At 45.1% G+C, this 19,850-nt stretch overlaps 1 protein-coding gene across 4 annotated transcripts in view; it reads left to right on the forward strand.

Moving 5' to 3' along the window:
- RNF130 (ring finger protein 130) overlaps positions 1-18,501 on the forward strand; it is a 92,018-nt gene extending 73,517 nt beyond the window's left edge. For 2 of the 4 annotated variants that reach the window (XM_037906164.2, XM_037906165.2), the window contains one exon: positions 2,058-2,245. In XM_037906164.2, coding sequence (XP_037762092.1) covers positions 2,058-2,179 — 122 coding nt within the window. In that variant the 3' untranslated portion in view covers positions 2,180-2,245. Of the gene's footprint in view, positions 1-486; positions 556-2,057; positions 2,246-13,818 lie in introns of those variants that run through there. The other 2 variants (XM_043552783.1, XM_037906166.2) reach the window with 2 other exon arrangements.
- Positions 18,502-19,850: the final 1,349 nt, after the last annotated feature.

A 19,850-nucleotide genomic window follows, 5' to 3' on the forward strand; every position in this document is an offset into this window, starting at 1 on the left:
AACAAAACCCTCATCTTCAGTGCTCTCTAGAGCATTCTCTCTCAATAAGGTGAAAGCTTTTCAGTGGGTGGCCCCCAGAGTAAATGAGTTAAACCACTACAGTTTGGTAAATCTTGTTTAGGAAGGGGGGATATACTGAATTCTTTGGGTCAAAAACATTGACCCTAATTTCTTCATTCAGTTATCATTGATTACAGTAAGTTGTAAATCTTTCACTCCTGGTCTTCCAGGTGCTAATTCCAAAGGCCTGACTGGAGAAGAGTTTAAGACTTTTTAAGTAGTTCAATCCAATCTTTCAATTTTTGTTTTGTCGATATCATCGAATTGCAGCTAGTTATCAGGGAGTTGGCAAAATTAGAGATGGTGGCCTCCACAGCAGCTGACTGTTGTGAAAAATAGCCATAAAATCTGGGGGAGGGAAGTTGTTAGGAGTTGTGTACGTGTGCCTGTGAAAAGTAATTTCTACATTTCTGGGCACTGCATTAGGAAGAGGATAGAGAAAACTCAGTCAATGTAACACTGTCCATCAATGTACACTGATGGAAGCAGAACCAGGTACATGTCTGGCATGTCCCCTTCAGCTCCTTATCTTGCCTTTCTGTTCATGCTCTGTTGGTTGTGGTTCTTTCTTTTAGTAAGCAGCAGGAAGTATTGCATTAAATTTCACACAGAGTCTTTTTATTCACAAGGAGCTACTGCATCCAAGGAATTTCTTCAGACCAATATTTAAGGGACATAGGCAAAGACTGCATCATTGTCATGTGAACTATCAGCAACAGTGATAGAACTGAAAGCTTAGTCAATATATTAAAAGCACTATTTAAAAAAAAAAAAGGAGGAAGAGTGAAATAGACTAGTGAAGATGGAAAGAGTACAGAAGGGGGGGGGTGGCAAAAATTTTCCCCTTTCTCTCTCCATGGAGCTTCAGTACCTGCTGCAGCCTCCAAACCTCCATGGCTTTTCCACTGGACTTCACTGGAGTCTAAGCAACCTCTAACTCTGTTGCTTAGTTAGGCTACCTGGTTTAGGCCTGTCCCCTGTGTGTGCATGCCACAATTTTTTAACTCATTGCTTCACTGCTGCCTAACGTGCAAAGTATGTCAGGCGAAAAGTTTCTCCTATGTTGGTCAATGTGCCAGATGTGTCATAACTCTCTGTTGTGATTTCCATGAAATGCCACACTATTACAGATGCACGAAAGGAGGAAAAGCGGAAAAGCTTTTTACTCCCCACTTCTCCCTTTAAAAACTAATGCTGACAGTTTCCATGCAATCAGTGAACAATAACTAAACATGAACATAGGGATTTCATTTTCCTCTTGGAAGATGAAGCAAGCAGGAAGGAGTAGAAGTAGTAAACTAAGCAAGTGGAAGATGTTAGGCATTCTGTGATGGAATTCTCAGAGAGCATTTCTCAGTCAGTGAAACCCTTCCAAGGGACGTTCCCTGCTGCTTGCTTCCTCTTCTGTCTCCCCCACTGTTCTAAAGGGTTGATTTAAGGCATTAGTTGCTGTGTTCATGTGCACGTACAAAAGATAAATAACGACTCCAGACAACTATGACCATTTTTATAATAATAAGAAGAGAATAACCATAAGGGGCACTTCATTAAATGGCTCCTTTCACTTGGCCTTAAAACATCTCATGGTATTCCCAGGCTGGAGAGAGACTTCCAGGAACTGGTCTGACTTCACAGCTGTCTTGCCTGTTAATTATTTAGATAGTAGGCAAATTTTGCTCTATATCACCAGAACTAACCTGAGTCTGGCCTCCCAAAAGCAACTGCACAACCACATTTCATAGTCCAGAGGCTCCTGGCATTGGGCAATAATTTCCCAGTGGTTTAGAAGCAAGATTCAAACCTAAGGCAGTGTTGTGAAGAATTCTAGTAACAGATATTCTTCACTTACTATAATAAGCAATGAGGTGGGGAACACAGACCCCATTCGCCATTCTTAGCTCTATACAATTTTCTCGCTGACTTTTATTTGACAGTTTTTAGTTAAACATTCAGTATTTAAGTAATATAAATATTCTGTCTTCTTTCTTACCCCACAGAGCAGAATGGTATTGAAGAAACACTTTCTGACAGATTTGCCTTGGAGAGAGACCTATATTTTGCACCATTTATTGATCATGCAGCATACGCAATTTTATTTAGTACGTTTATTTTTCATTAAAGTTTGCTAATGCCAAAGCTTTGTATTAAGAAAAAATGAAAAAATAAACTTTAATTATGAAAACTCTTTCTGTAGTTGAATTTTATTTTCCTTGAACCTTCTGCATTGAGTACTCTCTATTTTTAGTGTTTTGTGTGTGATATATTATTGCAGTGTGTGTATTGTCTAACCTCCTGTCACAAATGGCTTCATCTTTGCTAAATTTTTATGCTTCTTTTTTTACTCTAGGACAGAAATAAGCATGACACCCACCACTTGCATGGTGATTAGTGACAGCATTACTGGAGACTGCTCCATACCCGTTTCTTATAGTTAGTCACATAACTGGACGCAACGTTTGTAAATATCAGACTTTTTTTTCTTTTTTACAGAGTTGTTTTGAACTAAAATACTTTTTTGTGTTACCTTGGGAAGGCAGCAGTATGATCTCTTGTCTTCAGTCCAGTCCCCACAGAAAGTTTGCAGTTCTGTTTTCCTTCTTCATAATGCATCGGAAGGTTAATCTTCCTTGCCCTTCCCCCGCTACCCTGTTTCACTCAGAAAGTGAAGCTAATCTACACCACCTCTTCCTGCCTAATGCTGCATGAAGAGGTGTTTTTTCCCTCCTCTTTCCCTTGCTGAATCTCCTCACAGATCAGTAAGCTTACTGAGTAATGGTGCTGGTTCATGTCAACTCATAGGTGGTTATGCAAGATGGAAAGATTGATAATGATCTTGACTGTAATATGGAAACTCTGATCATGTCCTTTCCTGCCATTCTTTGCTGAGGATTTTCATTTTCACACAGGCTTATTTATCCAACGAGACAGTAAGAAATAACCTAACATTCACTTCAAAAATGCACACGCTATCTTTGGTATTGGATGTAGAGCTGCTGAGCTCTGATTCATAGCCAAAGTCTAATGTCAGAGTTAATGAGATTGGCTGGTGAAGTGGGCAGATCAGTTGCGGGGGGAGTCACAAGCTGATCAAAGTTAGAACCTGTTTTGGGTATTCTCTGGTATCAAGATTTAACTGACATCTGAAATCTAACACTATAATTAAAATATACAGTTATTTCCAGCTATTAAAGAGAACAATTTTATTAAACTGTGATAGGATTTTTCAAATGTACTTGGAGTAGGGAATTTTTTTAGGTATAGGCACTTCTGGAATTTGGGAAGGCAGCAAAAATCTGCATTAAAATACTTAATTTGTAGCTGTCAAGGAGCCTTCAGCTGAGAAGGCAGCTTTTAGAAATGTATGTATGACAGTTTCAATAATGTTAATAGGGTGTTTTTTAAAGTGTCTTTGTGAAATTTTGAAAACATGAATGCAGTCAATGAAGAGAGCAGTGAATCTGTTTTTGAAAAATCTGGGAAACCTTGTTGAATGGATTTGTGGAGGAAAAAACTCCTACGTGTTGTGCTCCAGGACTGGCTCGTTTTAGAATCCAATGTTTATCAGCTGAATGTTGTTGCCAAGATGGATGAATATTGTGCAGTACGATGTAAAGCACAGACTATACAGTAAGGAGATTACATTTTTCACCAACTTCCTAAAAGCATAAGGCAACTGAAATGGCTTTAAATCAAATAACACCTATACCTGCTGGGATCATGGTCTTAAACTTTTTTTAAAGATACTGTGGAGAGCTAGCTGGGGAAAACCTGTGTGGATCTAGAAAGCAGATTCTTTTTCGAGTGCTTGTTCATGTTGATTCCAATCAGATGTGCGCGCACTGCCTGCACCATCGTTGGAAACTTTTTCCCTTAGCAGCTCCCGTCGGGTCGGCTGGGGAGCCCCCTGGAGTGGCGCCTTCATGGCACTCAATATATGACCCTGCTGACCCGACCCCTCCCTTCAGTTCCTTCTTACCATCCGTGGCGGCCTTTGGAACTGTGTCTCATTTGCCTTGCAAGTGCTCCGTTAGCTTAGTTATCTAGTTCTCTTTGTTTCTTGTATAGTAGTTAGCATAGATGTTGGTGTGCGGGATCGTCCCTATCCCCTCACCCCTTCTTGGGCTCCGGGGCATGCTGCGAGCCCAAGGCTTTAAGTCAATCAGTGTATGCCACAAGCCCATGTCAAATAGCAACCCTCACGACTCTTGCCTGAGGTGTCTGTGGGAGACTCATCAGTCTGAGTGCTACAAGATATTCAGGGCTTTCGAGCCCAGGACTAAAAAGGAGTGGGATTTCTGTTTAAAGCAGCAGCTCATGAAAGCTGTGCTCCATCCAGTGGCGCCTGACTGCCAAGGCCCAGGCCCAAGCGCATCGGTGCGGAGTGCTCCGGCATCGGTCCGCTAATCAGTGCTGAGGAAGGATTCTAGGGCGAGAGACTGCCAGCAATCCCTGGCACTGCAACAACGAGCAGTAGCCTGGCACTGCTCTACTTCTCCAGTGCTCCACATGCACAAAAAGGCTGACAGAGGGTGCTCTCCTCAGAGAGCTGCAGGACTGCCAGGGGATGCTTTGCTACACCAGAGAAAGGACCTGGCTCCCAGGCAGCAAGAGTCCGTGCCATCGACTCTGGCGCCGCAGAAGGCACCATCAAGTCCGGCTCACAGTGACTCTCTATCAGGGCAGTGCCAGGTGGAAGTGTTGGAGCCACCCTCCACCCCAGACGCTTTTAAGGCCGCAAGAGATCTCATTGAGATGGCTGCAGCTCAGCCCCCAGCCATTAGAGACAAGTCTCTGGCATCGTCGAGACCGGTACTGTCCAGAGGCAAGCCCGCCATGATGCAGCGCTCCCAGTCGCCAGACCAACACCACTCCAGGTCCCCATCACCACCCCACGATTCCCTGGCACTGGCTTCAGTGGGAATGTGCATGGCACTGGAGGCACAGCAATATATCTCCCTGGCACCAAGGGGTCGGCACCATTTCATAATACCCTCACAGGATTGGCACCCGCATGTGGCAACAGAGCACAGCAGCTGGCACCCGTCTCTGTCACAAGACAGCTGGCATCGATCCCTTGCGAGGTCGTCATGACACCGGTCCCCTACCACCTCCTATGCGGCACTGAGCACCGGCACAGGGGTCTTCAGCACTGCTATGGTCGTCGCCCTCGGGATCCTCTGAGTCTGATGCAGACTCATACTATTTGAGGTGCAGTCAGCATAGGCGCTGAAGGGATGTGCAGGAGGCCTGGCCGCCACGGTGGCCACCCTCCACAGACGCAGCATGGCCCTTTTGGACCCTCTCACCTTACCATCAGGCCCAGGGTACCCCTTCTAGGGTGTGACCGCGGGACGCCACCTTTCCTGGTCACCTAAAGATAGACCTTCCCCTCAGGGAGCAGAAGCTGCCCTCTCCAGAACACACTCTAAGACTACAGAGGTGTCGATGGAACCAGCCCGGGACCTACCCACAGCCCAGGAGACATTCACCCATGCTGAGCCAGTAGAGGAGCCTAGTTCAGCCCAGGAGCAACCTGGGCAGCTAGAGGGCTGTGAGGACCCTGTACCTCCACTTGCCACATCATCCTCGCCCAATGAGGTGGTGGCAGGAGTGTCAGTTTCAGGACCCCCGCCCATCAACCACAGGGTGCACCAAGACCTGCTGCGCCGCTTTGCCTGCGACATGGGCCTTCAGGCAGAGGACCCAATGGTAGACATTCCTATGTCAGAAGGTTCTTCCCAGGTGGTGTTACCACTAATAAAGACCATACAAAATAATAATAAAACCCTGTGGCAGACTCCAGCCACCATTCCGCCCACCGCCAGGGGCATAGAGAGGAAGTACTTTGTCCCATCTCAGGGATACGAATACTAATTCTCTCACCCACACCCTTGCTCCCTGGTGGTCTCGGCAGTGAATGAAAAGGATAGCCAACCAGCAGGCTATCCTCAGCAGGTGTAACTTTAATTCTTGGGACTCTGTGTCCAAGGACAAGGAGTTGTTCCCCAGAGTCAAGGGTGGAATTTTCCACCATGGTTGAGGAAGGGAAGGCGGTAACGAGGACCTCCCTACAGGCCTCCCTCGACTCGGCTGATTTCAGCAGCCCATACCATCTCCTCAGGGGTGGTCATGAGGAGAACTTCCAATCATCTGGATTACCTCTGGAAGTTCATCAGACCTTGCAGGACCTTCCCTTCAAGGGCGCAAGGCTGTTCTTGGACCAGACTGACTCTAGGCTGCACAGCTTGAAAGACTCGAGGGCAACTATGAAATCGCTGGGGATGCACATGACAGCTACCCAGCGCAAGCATTTCAAGTCCCACCAGCACCGCCCAAGTCAGGACTCCTATGGCGGTAGAACAGAAATAACAAGCGACGGTCTTCAATCCCACCTTCAGGGCAGGGACAGAGCCCAACCAAGTCACCATCGGGCTCCAAACAAGGCTTATGAAAGGATGCCCGAGGACGGCGTACCCGCCACTATCCCAGATTCTTCCCCATGCTTCCTGAACCATCTGTCCCACTTCTACTGTGCTTGGTCGCAAATAACATCAGACGCTGGGTGCTTTGCACGGTAGAAGTCGGATATTCTCTCCAGTTCTGCTCCTCCTCTCCCTCCCACCTCCCTTCCCCGTCCCTCTTCAGGGACCCTTCTCACAAGCAACTCCTTATACTGGAGGTGCAATCACTCCTCACCATGCTGGAGGTTCCTAAGGAGCTAAGGGGCAAGGGATTCTACTCCCAATACTTATGCCCAAGGCAAAGGGGGTGTCTCAGACCCATTCTAGACCTATGAGGACTCAACCATTTCATGGTGAAGTTGAAGTTCCGCATGGTCTCCCTGAGCACGATCATACCTTCCTTGGATCCAGGAGACTGGTACGCCACCCTTGACATGTGGATGTACACATCTTTCATAGCCATTTGTTCAGCCCACAGACATTTCCTGATATTTGTGGTCGACCGTGAACACTATCAGTTCACGGTGCTCCCATTCGACAGCCCCCCAAGTGTTCACCAAGTGAATGTCGGTTGTCGCAGCCTTTCTCTGCAAGAGGAAGGTACAGGTGTATCCCTACCTTGACAACTGGCTGCTGTGGGGGCGCTCCAGGGAGCAGGTGGAGTCCCAGGTCCGGTTGGTCAGAGCCACTTTTGAGAAACTAGGACTCATCCTCAGCATGAACAAGTTGATGCTGTCACTGACCCAAAGAATAGAATTCATTGGGGCAGTGCTGGACTCAATACAGGCAAGAGGATTCCTGCCTGAGTGCAGATTCCAAGCAATGACAGACATCATCCAGACTCTCAGGCAATACTCCACCACAAAAGCAAGGGGATGCCTGAGCCTCCTCGGAAACTTGGCAGCCTGCACCTGCGTCATCAGGCATGCCAGACTGAGGCTCAGGCCACTCTAGGCATGGTTCACCTCAACTTATCTCCCAGATCAAGACAGCTTGGACCCGGTAGTGACAGTGTCAGTGTGTGTTCTAGAATCCCTCCGCTGGTAGCTAGACCCTCGCATGGTCCACAGAGGAGTCCCATTCAGCACCCCTCCACCTTCTATGACCCTAGTAAAGGACGCATCACTCTGGGTGGGGAGGCCCACCTAGGAGACCTACAGACGCAGTGTCAGTGGTCGCAGGCTGAGCTCTCATTCCACATCAACATCTAGGAGCTCAGAGCTGTGCAATTAGCCTGCCAGACCTTCCAGTCCAGAATGCAGGGCCAGAGCATGGCGATGATGATAGACACCACTACCAGCATGTTTTACATAACAAGCAGGGTGGAGCTTGCTCCTCCCCTTTCTGTCGGGAAGCTGTCCAGCTTTGGAATTTTTGTATAGCCCACTCCATTCACCTGGACACGACTCATCTCCCAGGAGCTCGAAATGAGCTTGCAGACCATCTCAGCAGGTAGTTTCGCAACCACCAGAGGTCCATCTGTCCAGATGTCCTACATTCCATCTTCCAAAGGTGGGGGTTTCCCCTGGTAGATCTATTCACCACCAGGAGCCACAGGAAGTGTCCATGTTCTGCTCTTTCAAAAAACACAGTCCAGGCTCCATCTCAGACGCGTTCATGCTACCCTAGGGAGACCACCTCATGTATGCTTTCCCGCCGGTCCCACTCATCCACAAGGTGCTGCTCAAGAATCGCAGAGACAAAGCGGAGGTAATTCTGCTGGCCCCAGCGTGGCCATGCTAACATTTGTACACCACGCTTCTGCAGCTGTCGGTGGACACCCTGATCACACTGCCACTATACCCCGATCTGATCACACGGGACCACAGTCGCCTCCTTCACCCAGACCTCCAGTCCTTCCATCTCATGGCTTGGAAGCTTCATGGCTAAACCAAATGGAGCTCCAGTGCTCGGATTCAGTGAGGGAGGTGCTGCTTGGTAGCAAGAAACCTTCCACGAGGGCCACTTACCTAGCTAAGTGGAAAAGGTTCTCGTGCTGGTGTGAGCAGTGGCACGTTCCTCCACTTCAGGCATCTATACCGCTCATCCTGGAGTATCTACTGCGTCTGAAGCAACAGGGATTGGCAGGATCATCCATCAGGGTACACCTTGCGGCCACCTCGGAGCTCCACCCAGGAGAGTTGGGATGCTCTGTATTTGTCAACCCCATGGTAGGGAATTTCCTGAAAGGCTTGGAAATCGAACCAATGAAAGGGCTTCCGGTCTCCTCATAACGCATTTCTTCCTGGATCACGGCCTGCATCCATACCTGCTACGAGCTGGTCAAGGTCCCAGCCCCAACTATTACAGCCCGCTCAACAAGAGCTCAAGCCTCGTAAGCCGCCTTCCTGGCCCAGGTGCCTATCCAGGAGATCCGCAGAGCGGCAACCTGGTCTTCCGTGCACACATTTACCACTCACTATGCCATCACTCCATCCATAGAGAGGATGCAGCTTTCAGCAAAGTGGTTCTCCAGTCAGTGATTCCTTAACTCCAACCCCACTTCCGGGGGAGAGCTTGGGAGTCACCTGATTGGAAGCACTTGAAGAAAAATGGTTACTCATCATCTCATAACTGTTGTTCTTCAAGATGTGTTCACGTCCATTCCAATACTCACCCACCTTCCCCTCTGTTGGAGTAGCCAGCAAGCAGGAACTGAAAGGGGATCGGGTCGGCAGGGTCATATATTGAGCACCATGAAGGTGCCACTCCAGGGGGCTCCCTAACCAACCCAGTGGGATCTGCTAGGGAAAAAGTTTCCAACAACCATGCACACGGCGCACACATACCTGATTAGAATAGACGTGAACAACACATCTCGAAGAACAACAGTTAATGAGAAGGTGAGTAACCCTTTTTCCCCAAAACATGTCTGTTTCATGTCTCTTACGCAGAGCAACAGCACAGTGGTGAAAAGTAACCTTTTAACTGTTACCAGGAACCAGATGGCTGACTGATTTCTAGTTCCTGCTCCTCTGTTGAGAACTTTGGCCACCCAGGGTCCAGTTTCCTCCACACTTTGTTTTTGTATCTTTTAACAATTGTGTCCATTACATGCTCACAAAAATAAAGTAGTTGACAGATGTCAATCAGAAATTAAAGGGGCATCAATCCCAAGCTGAAACTAAAGATATAAATATATCCTACTATTATTCCCTCAAATGGACTTTATACCACCTCGTGAAGGTCAACACATTTGTTTACTCTGAACAAACAGGAGAAGCAAATTCCAGAGTTGTCCACCTTCTTTTCTGGTGTAAGTGTTTGGAGCAAGAGCACATCAGTTATTTCATTGTTGGGACTGTGCACAAGTAAATAAAGAAGCATTCCCTTCAACAGCCTGTTTTCCTTTTTTCCAAATGTTGCTGCAGCGACTGGGAGACATAATGCTGTAATACTGTACTGCTCAGACGGGAGCAACAACATGGTGTTAAACAGCTCACTTTGTGTAAAGGACCCGTTAACGAAATAATCTCACTATTTAGAGTGGTTTTTTTCCTCTATTTTTCCTCTGCTATCTTATATAAAACTCGAAGAGGTGTAAGCAAGAGAAAGGAAATATTTCCTGATGAGATTTGGCTCTCAAACTGCTTTACACCGTCCCAGTGTCCAAATGGATTACACTGTGGAAACAGCCTAGGGAGTACCCTGACCTTATCTCCATGTCAAGAGAAAAATCTCTGAAGGGATTGTGGAGTAGGCTCTTCAGAGCAGAGACCACAGCAGCTCCCCATCCCAGCTTGCCTCCACCTCTTCCCGTGAGCGCGCCGTTGCATCCTGCTTCTCCTGCTGGCTCCCAGCACTTGCCGCTGCGAAACAGCCGTTTCGCAGCGGCAAGTGCTGGGGAGGAGGAGGAACGCAGTGTGCTCAGGGGCAAGGGAGGCATCCAATAGGGGCATGGAGGGGGCAGAGTTGGAGCGGGGACTTTGGGGAAGGGGTTGGAATGGGGGTGGGGGCGGGGCGGCGGGGTGCGAGCACCCACTGGTGCCGGGAAGAGTTGGCGCCTGTGGCAGAGACCATGATCCATATGTGTTTGCACAGCACCCAGCACAATGAGGCACTGATTAGTATCTCCAAGTGCTACTGTAGTATAAATATTAAATAAAAAGGGACTGCAGGGTAGCACTTGTTGTTTGTGCAACTAGTATATCAAAGCAATGCAGAGACTTTTCAACTGACAATTTTGTACTGTAGCTATTCCTGCAGCATACCCATAATGGTGGGGATATTTTAGACTTCAGGCTGAGGTTTATGTTCTAGTTTAATACAAATCAGTTAGTAGAGTGGTTCAGTCTAATGAAATAATGAAAAATAATGGCAAGTATGACTTGTATACATATTTTTGACCTGTTAAACCAGAAGTGTGTATCTCCAGTTTGCTTTCCACACCGAAAGTGCAGAAACCTCATTTCAGCCCATCTCTCTGATTTCATCAGTAGCTGCAGAATGGGGAGAGCAAGCTCATAGGTCTTCATTGGTGCGTCTGTGTAACTGTGCATGTTGCTGCTTGCTGCCAAGATATACTCATGCCTGACATGGCAACGGATTTACAAAGAGTGTTTATGCCATGGTTGTAAACAAAGCTGGCAGTTTCCTGCATTGGGGGGGAAAATACATTGGGCAAGGTGCTGGTGGTTCTTTTAAATCTTTAATCCAACTAAGTATTCCTACAAACCAAAACAAGCCTGAACTTTGCTTTTCAAGCTCTGATATCCTTACAGTATGTAAACATAGCTTGTCAAATTGAAGCCTCCAAAATAGCTTCTGACTGGAAGAAGATGCATTGCGGCATAGTGGACAGAGCCTGGACTGGCACTCAGAAGACTGGGGTTCTATTTCTGGCTCTGCTACTGGCCTGCTGGGGTACCTGGGCAAGTCATTTCACCTCTCTGTGCTTCAGTTACCCCATCTGGAAAACAGAGATAATGATACTGACCACCTTTTGTAAAGCACTTTCAGACCTGCTGATGAAAGCACTATAAGAGAGCTGGGTGATACTAAGATTTTCAGTATCTCCCCTGATATAAGACTTAGTGCAGAGTCTCTCTAAACACTTTTTGTTTGTACTGTTTTGAACATTCCTTAGGCTCATCTGTCCAGGTGGAATGCTGTATAGTGGTAGATGGAAACACAGACTTCAGTTCTGAAACAAGATTAATAATGAGATATGACTGGTGTGCTATTTTCTGGGAGGGTTGTGAAATTGTGGTAAACAGCAACAACTTCCAGCTAAGGGACTGGTGAAAAAAGGAAGGAAGGGAGCTCCCATCTAGTTGTGTGCATCTGGGGGAGAGTTTGCAATATTTTGTCTTTCAAAACAATGATATCCTTAGGGGTTGTATCTGGTGAACAAGCAATCCCACTAAGCAGGGAAGAATTTGGAAAAATACGGTTTGGTTTAGCTGATATTTGAATAGGAGGCATTAGAAAGAGAATGAATTTGGAGTTCCAAGAATGCTATTGAAGCTGAGCAGTTGGCTGTACCTATATATAAACACACAACTTCTTTGGAGGTGGGCAGGTTAAATGTCTTTTGTCAAGCAGCAAGGAAACACAGAAGGCAGCAAAGAATTTTAGAGATGCTGAATGCAGTGTCTGCTTTCAGATTAATTAATTAAAGAAATCTGTTAGGTGAAACATTTATGGCCATATGCCTGTTGATTAAAATTTCTCCATCAAATTTGTTGGAGCAAAAGTTCATTCTCTCTCTTTCTCACACTGATTGCCTAGGGTGTCTGCTTCCTAATCCCTTGTTTGATTTGGTGCAATAAAAACAAATAGGAGCAGCATTCAGTCTTTAGAGTCCCTTTGTGTTGCTTCTGCATTGCTTGTACAATATGTAACACTTCAGTGGGAGGAGAGAGGAAATGAAGCATTCATTACCCATTGCTCATTTCAGCACCAGGGTAACATGAGATGCAGCATTCTCAAGATCTAAATGCACCTGATGCATAGTGACATTGGGCCAGGCACATAATGCAGGAGACTTCTGATATCAAATTTATCCCTAGTGGTTCCTAAGTAGGCATTTCATAGTGGAGTTCAGGTTTGTTTGGAAAGTGATCTCTTTGGGAGTTGTAGGCCTATGTAGATCCATGTAAATAAATACATCTGTCTTTTTACTACAGCATTGCACAGTTCCAGAAAGCTTAAGTCTGGGATAGGATTCAAATCTAGAAACTGAGCACTAATAATCATATTGACTGGTCTGTCCCTATTTTCCAGCACAGTTTGTGTGGGTTTTTGTGTGTGTGTGTGTGGATATATGCGTTATTGGCAGAGTCAGCAACTTGACCCTGTGGAATTTAACAGCTTGTTTCACACTCACTGCAGCAGATTGAGGTATTAAATTATTCACAAACACTTTCTCCCCCTCCCCTTTATCAGGAGCATTCACCTTCAAATGAGAATTGAATGGGTTAGTATACTAGCAAGTGAAGACTTGGGATTGAATGTGATTTAAATCAGAAGTGGAAGGGAATGTTTGGCGGTCTCAATCTGCTGCATTCCTTAGTAGATGTTTGTCTTTGTCACAAAACCACAGAGCAGTTCAGCACCATTGGCACACTCGGCTCAGGACTAGAACTATTGAGGCTGCTGCAGATCAGGATTGTGGTGTATTGTCAGCTGTGCTAGAGGAAGTTCACATGGCGCCGGTCCACATTATTTCTGGCTCCAGCCAATACTGTTGTTAGGCCTTCATTTTGATAAGCACACAATTCTTCCTCATTTCAGCTCTTAAAGAAAATGTCTTCCCAGATGAGCTTGCAAAACTAGCTTTTTCTTTTTAATACCAAAAGGGGGGGGAAAAAAACACTTTTGTTAAGAGGCCTGTTTGGTCTGTTAGCTCCGAAGGGAGAAAATTAATTTGATCATAGACCAATCCTCAATGGACAGCTGTTTACCTTTTTACACACAGCATAGATCCTGGTCCTGAGCAGAAGGAAAGTAGCATGAGAACACTTGAATTACAAGAGAACCACACCTGCAGCTCTGACACCTGAGGTATAAATATTTCCCTCCCTGTCCACATGCACCCCTAAAATAATGATGATGCAACAAAGGTTAGGTTTCCTCACATTTGTTTCCTCTGCCACTTCGTACTACAAACTGTTAGAGGTTTACTTTAAAAGGAAAATTAATTTTTAGGAGTATATATGTTCTCGATTTAGAACTGGAGCAGGCACAAGAGAATAGGTAACCACAAACAAGACCTTGCATACTCAATACCAGTGGTGTTTTATAGCCATATGTACAAATTCCTAACAGGGTTGTTTCTTTGTTCTGCCTCTTGTAGGTGGTCACTTCTTTCACCGCAATTCTGTGTCTCCTCGGAGCCTGGTCTATGAGAGTGAATTCTCAACAATCCAGCCTGCCTTGGACCTGTACGATGAGAACAAAACCTGAAAGGAGTGTGTGTTGTGGTGTTGGTTTCTTCCTTTTTTTGTTTCTCATTCCTGTTCTTGTGTATTCCTTCCATGGGTGTCCTTTTGTCTAAAGAAGAGCTGCTTTTCCCAGAATACAAGCCTGGCTTCCAAGTGACAAAGATGAAGCTCAACTATAGTTGTCTCCAAGGACATCATCTCTGGGCCAACAATGTGCATACACAAAATGGGCTGTTGTAAGTTGCAGAATTGGAGTGCAAGTTAGCTTTGTCAATCCAGCCGAGTCTGTACAAAAGAGGGTTTGCCCTGATCCAGAGTTACTTTTGTACTGAAAAGGTGTCTTTTATATAAGCACATGATCTTTCCATTGTTTTAATCATGCACATGTTTGCTGAACTATCAGACAAGATACCTGGTGGCAGAGGCAATTCCAAGTTCCAATGGTGTAAAGGCACACCATTTTTCTTCCGTCTCCCCATGAGTTTATTGTGATATGTCCTCTTTCTGAGGGGAACCTGTAGAAATGCATTGACTTTCCTATTGCCCATTTAACTCTGGGTAATGACAAAACAGGTTGGCATTAAAGCTACAGACAGGAGCTGTGTCTGGAGTATCCATGAAAGGTTTCAAGTAACCCAATTCTTCAATTTTTCAGTTTCCACTTTAGTAGGACAAAGGTTTCCTATACAGAATGCAATACAGCCATTCCTAGCACGCTCGTGCCAAGTGAATCTCTTGACAACGGGGATGCGGCTGATGTTCATGGGCCCACCATTTGATCTTCCTTAAAATCATTACGCTTCTTGAGAAATGTGCAGGTATCTAGATAGCTATCTTCTTTTGATCTTTAAAAAAAATCCACCAGTTTTTTTCACTGAGATTTTTGAGAAGCCAGCACATTGGTATTATACACAGATCAAAATGTAAATTTCCTACCCTGGTCTCCCACTGAGATGTGCAACAGTTAAGTAACAAACACTTTCTCAATGCTGTGCCCTTTCCTGCTGCCATCAGTAATGTGAGTGCAGAAAGCAGAAGAGTTAAGGAAAGCACCCACGCTTTGACACTTGGAGGATTGTAACAAAAAGTGGCCGGGAAATTAATATTGTCCTAAAGCTTCTAAAAGGGTAACGCAGAAATAGAAAACGACTTTTTTTAAGGAGTCAACAGTGTTCCTTTAAAAAGCAGCTCTGGGGAGTAAGTCAGTGTGTCTAATGCATCTTTTCCTACTGAATGCTGTGTAATTGTTTAAGTTTAACAAATGTCAATATTTTCTCCATTGCAGTCTGAGTAACTGTAGATGTAGAAATGCATTTGTGTCCTTTGTAATGTGAACAAAATTTTCACTCTATATAGAAATCGTGATTTAGAACAAGTGGCAAACTGAAAAGAAACATAAGAAATGTCCTGCTATCTTTGAATGTAAACAGCTTCTGCTGTAGATGGGGAAACTTGCCTTCTTTTTATAAAGCAATCAGTCTTGGCATGTATTCTGACTTGAAGTGTGGTGCAGCTGCGACATAAACACAGATGTTAAAAACAAAAAAGAACTCTAAAGTGAGGAAGTGAGCTTCTAGCAGAGCAAACTTTGCCTGTTGCTGAGTCGTATTTAATCTGATAATTCTAGACTGGGTGGTGCAGAGTTTAAAGTGTTTTACCTTTTACAGCTCCTTGTTTATATTTGACAAATTTTACTGTCGTCAACTAACTTTAGAAACATTTTCTTAAAACTTTTTAAGAAGCACAGTTTTAACACACACAGAGCATTGAGGATATGAAACTGAAGGTTGTGGATGATGTCAGCACTGTTACTCAAGTAAAAGAGGCCCACGATCAGCATTTGTTGTTCCTCTTTTAAATCTGAGAAGCAGAGCAGATATTTATTGTGTGAATAGTCCTGAAGCTGGTCACCCAAGCCCCAAACTCCTTGAACGAAGACTCTTTTAAGTAGAGGTGAAAGTAAGCCGGTACGCCCTGGTACGGCGTACCGGCAAGAGCTGGTGCACCGTATCGGGGTGGATCGGCTTCCCCAGGCGCGATTTAAGGGGCCTGCGGCTCCCAGCAGCGGCTGGAGCCCCCGGCCCTTTAAATGGCTGTCAGAGCCCCACCGCTGCTTCCCCAGGGCTCCGGCAGGCTCCGGGGACGATTTAAAGGGCCCGGGGCGGTAGTGGCGGCCGGAACCCCGTCCCCGGAGCCCTGCTGCTGAAGCCCTGGGGAAGCAGCAGCGGGGCTCTGGGGACAATTTAAAGGGCCCAGGGCTCCAGCCGCCGCTACCGCCCAGGGCCTTTTAAACTGCTGCCAGAGCCCCTGGCTGCCGCTGTTACCCCGGGGAGGGGGAAGGAGGCACTTGCCGGTACAAGGTGGACCGGGGCTGGCTCTGACGTCCCCCAGCCCTGCCCCTTCCGCCTGAGGCCCTGCCCCTTCCGGGGGCCAGAGCCGGGCCCAGCCCAGCCCAGCCCCGTACCGATAAGTCCCTAGACTGACTTTCACCCCTGCTTTTAAGTCTGAGTTCAGGCGCAGTGGAGTGAGTAGGGCTGATTGGGCAAGCTCAGTTTTCATCATTGTAGCTGAGTGATCATTACATGCAGATCTGTAAAAACGACAAGCTTCCCAAACCAGACAAAGAAATAAAATTCCCATCTTTCAAGGACAGTGTTACTTTTTGCAGGGCTTGTAATAGCAAGGCAGGCCAGGCAGGTTACAATTGGCTCTCGCTAGGCACTCTCACAAGCTGTAACGTTCTTTATCTGCATCTAAGGGCAGGTCTGCGGTGATGCTCTGAGATCAAGCCACCGGCGGTCAATGTAGCGGGTCTAGTAAAGACCTGCGAAATCGACTGCAGATCGCTCTCCAGTCAACCCCTGAACTCTAACCCCAAGAAGAAGAGTAAGGTAAGTCAACAGGAGATTTTCTCCCGTCGACCCCTCACGGTAACTCGACCTAAGGTACGTCGACTCCAGCTACATTAGCTGGAGTTGCGTAGCGTAGGTTGACTTACCACGGTAGTGTAGACATAGCCTCAGGTCTTGACTATGCAGGAGAGTCCAGCCACCAGTGTAGCTGCAGCAGTACAAAACATAAGCAGGCAAAGCTGCTATGAACCATTATTTGCACTGGTGCAATTTACTCTGATTTTAAGCAGGATTAAAATCCACTGTGCAAATACTAGTTTATACAGCATCTTTGCCTGTCTTGCTCTAGGGGTTGCCTCAGTGCAGCTGTATCGGAGCTGGCCACTGACAGCTGGTACTGGGGCAAATTTCCTGTGTAGACAAGGCAGCCTGAGCAGCATTCGAGGGGTAACGACTCCTTAGGTTTGAAAACAATTCTATTTCCAATTCTAGTTTTTAAAACCCAGTGCCCCAGTGAACAATAAAGCAAGAGGCAAACTCATCAGCACTCACAGGAACAATCTTTTTCAAAGTAATATTGATCCTCTGAGCCCAGTGATCACTAATTCTGAATTCCAATCAGTGTTATCTTTCCTTCTGCTAAGTCAGTTTCTTTGCTCTGCTTCCATAGATTAATTAAAACTTGCACTAACTTTTTATGTTTGGGATAAAATTGACAATGTTGCCAACTCTTGTGATATTTGCTGCTTTTTCTTAAAGCTCCAGCTGCTGGAGTCATGTGAGTATGTGAAAAATCTCAGCTTACTCTTTTTTTTTAAATGAAGAAAGCAGATCCTTTGCTCCAGCTATGACAGTTTACACCAGCCAAGGATCTGCTTCTAATGTTTCCAGGCCTCATAGTTGTGGAGAAAATCTGGCAAAAATAAATCCTAAAGGCTCAGGGGGCAAATAAAAACTTCAATACAATTTTTAAAATTATATTACTAAATCTCTTGGATTTTTTTAAAGCCAATCTCATGATTTTGGGGGCCTGGTTCATGATTTTTTGAAAACTTGGGGTTGGCAATACTACTTTAAGAATCTACTGGTGCTGTAGCTAGTAAAATAAGTGAGTTGAGGGATGTGTTGAAGTCTAACACTTGTAAATGACACTCCCTCATTTGGAAACTCCAGTGCTGTGAAGAAAGCTAAATGCTAGTTCAAACTGATCCATGAATGCATGCTTTGACATGTGGTATTGGAAGTCCTTGTATTTGGCCATAATTAAGGATGTGAAAGAGACAGTGTAGGGAACATGGCTGATTTTTCAGAGAAGTGATCTTAGTTTTGGGATTTCCTTTTTAACATTAAAAGGAACAAGCGGCTAGCATCATTGTCCTTTTTCTCCTGTAGTGGCACTGCAGGTGGCTGTCGCTTTGCAGAAGTAAAATGTATGCACAGTAAGTGCCAGTAACTTGAAGTAATATTTTTAAAGCAAATACAGGCTTGATAGCTACACCAACAATTTTATGAATTTTATTAAAATTCTTTTGATCCCAAATCCTTCATCTCCCCAGTTAGGCTATTGTATTCCCCACAATTTTTACCCAACTCCTAATTACATGGAAGTTTTGCATCCCCCAAGATGTTTGTAAAATTAGGATTTACTTGTGTTCGCCAAGGGATATTCTCAAGTTAAAAACAACCTCTCAGCATGTTTCTTGCCTATGTTATCAACAATAAATAAATTATTACAATTGAAAACATCTTAAAATCTAATGTACTTTGCAACATCCATGTTTGTTTGCTTCATTAAGCTTGGACAAAGAAAACTTTAACATTTATATTGTGGTAGTACCTAAAAGCCACAATCAGGTTGGGTCATACTGTATTAGCACTTCATGAACACAATATATGACAGTTCCTGCCCTAAAGGACTTGTCAGTTTCACTTTTACCTCCCCTTCTAGCATAATGTTACAATGGTTACATTCAAATAGAAAACTGAAAAGAAATAATTAAAATAATGGGTTTTATAAATGTGTATTAAAAAACAAATCCTGAATTTTAGGCCCAAACACCTGGACAGTGTCACTCTTATAAAAACATAATCATTAAGCCTATGAAATAATTACAAACAAACATTATTTCAAAGGACAAGTGGCAGGAATTAAATTCTTCATGTATAAGATTCTGTACATAGAAAATAATATCAACCCTTGCTAAAGAAAGTCTATAAAATAAGACACCAGGTCATCAGAACAACTTGACAGTGTGTTCTTTCCCTTGAGGTGCCAGGCTTAGAGAACCACTTGTTACTCTTGCTAAGGAGAGCTTTGTGGCTGAGTCGTTGTCTATACAATTGAGAATATGCCTCTCAAATTCTCACCCCTAGGGTATTCAATCACTTTAATGCTGCAGCAGGACTGGGGTAGAAAAGACAAGTAGGAAATGCTTATGCAGTGAGTTCTGACTGGAGCCTACAATTGATTGAATACACTGAGTCAGTGGTAATGAAAGGGTTCTAAGCACCTCTTAGGATCAGACCCTAGGAGAGGCTACATTTTACCAATTCGGGGTAGAATTATAGTAGGCAAAATATTTCATAGTTTTATTACCATTGTAAGAGAAATGCAATGATCAGAAGCCTTTTCAACAACGCTTTTGCAGGCTTCCAGTGCAAAGCTGCACAAGTGCCAAGAAGAGAATATTACAGATAAAGCAAGCTAATGCATTACTGAGCGTTGGTAAATAGACTCCACTGGTGTGTTCCTTCCCCACCAAGACTTTTACAGTCTCACTGATAAGGGAATATGAGGTTACCAGACTAGGATTTGTGTGTATAAAACCTGTCGTGAGAAAAAAGGGCCTTCCAGTTTTAATATCTGCCCTCACAATCTTTCTTACTTTTAAGAGGAGTGTCATAGTGTTAGTATTAAACCTCTGGATTAATTGTGACAAGCTACTGGATGGCAGGAGAGAGATCACTTGATCATTACCTGTTATGTTCTCTCCCTCTGGGGCACCTGGCACTGGCCATTGTCAGCAGACAGGATACTGGGCTGGATGGACCTTTGGTCTGACCCAGTCTGGCCGTTCTTATGTACTTAACAC

Source organism: Chelonia mydas, chromosome 8 (assembly GCF_015237465.2).
Source record: "Chelonia mydas isolate rCheMyd1 chromosome 8, rCheMyd1.pri.v2, whole genome shotgun sequence".
Classification (NCBI taxonomy): domain Eukaryota; kingdom Metazoa; phylum Chordata; order Testudines; family Cheloniidae; genus Chelonia; species Chelonia mydas.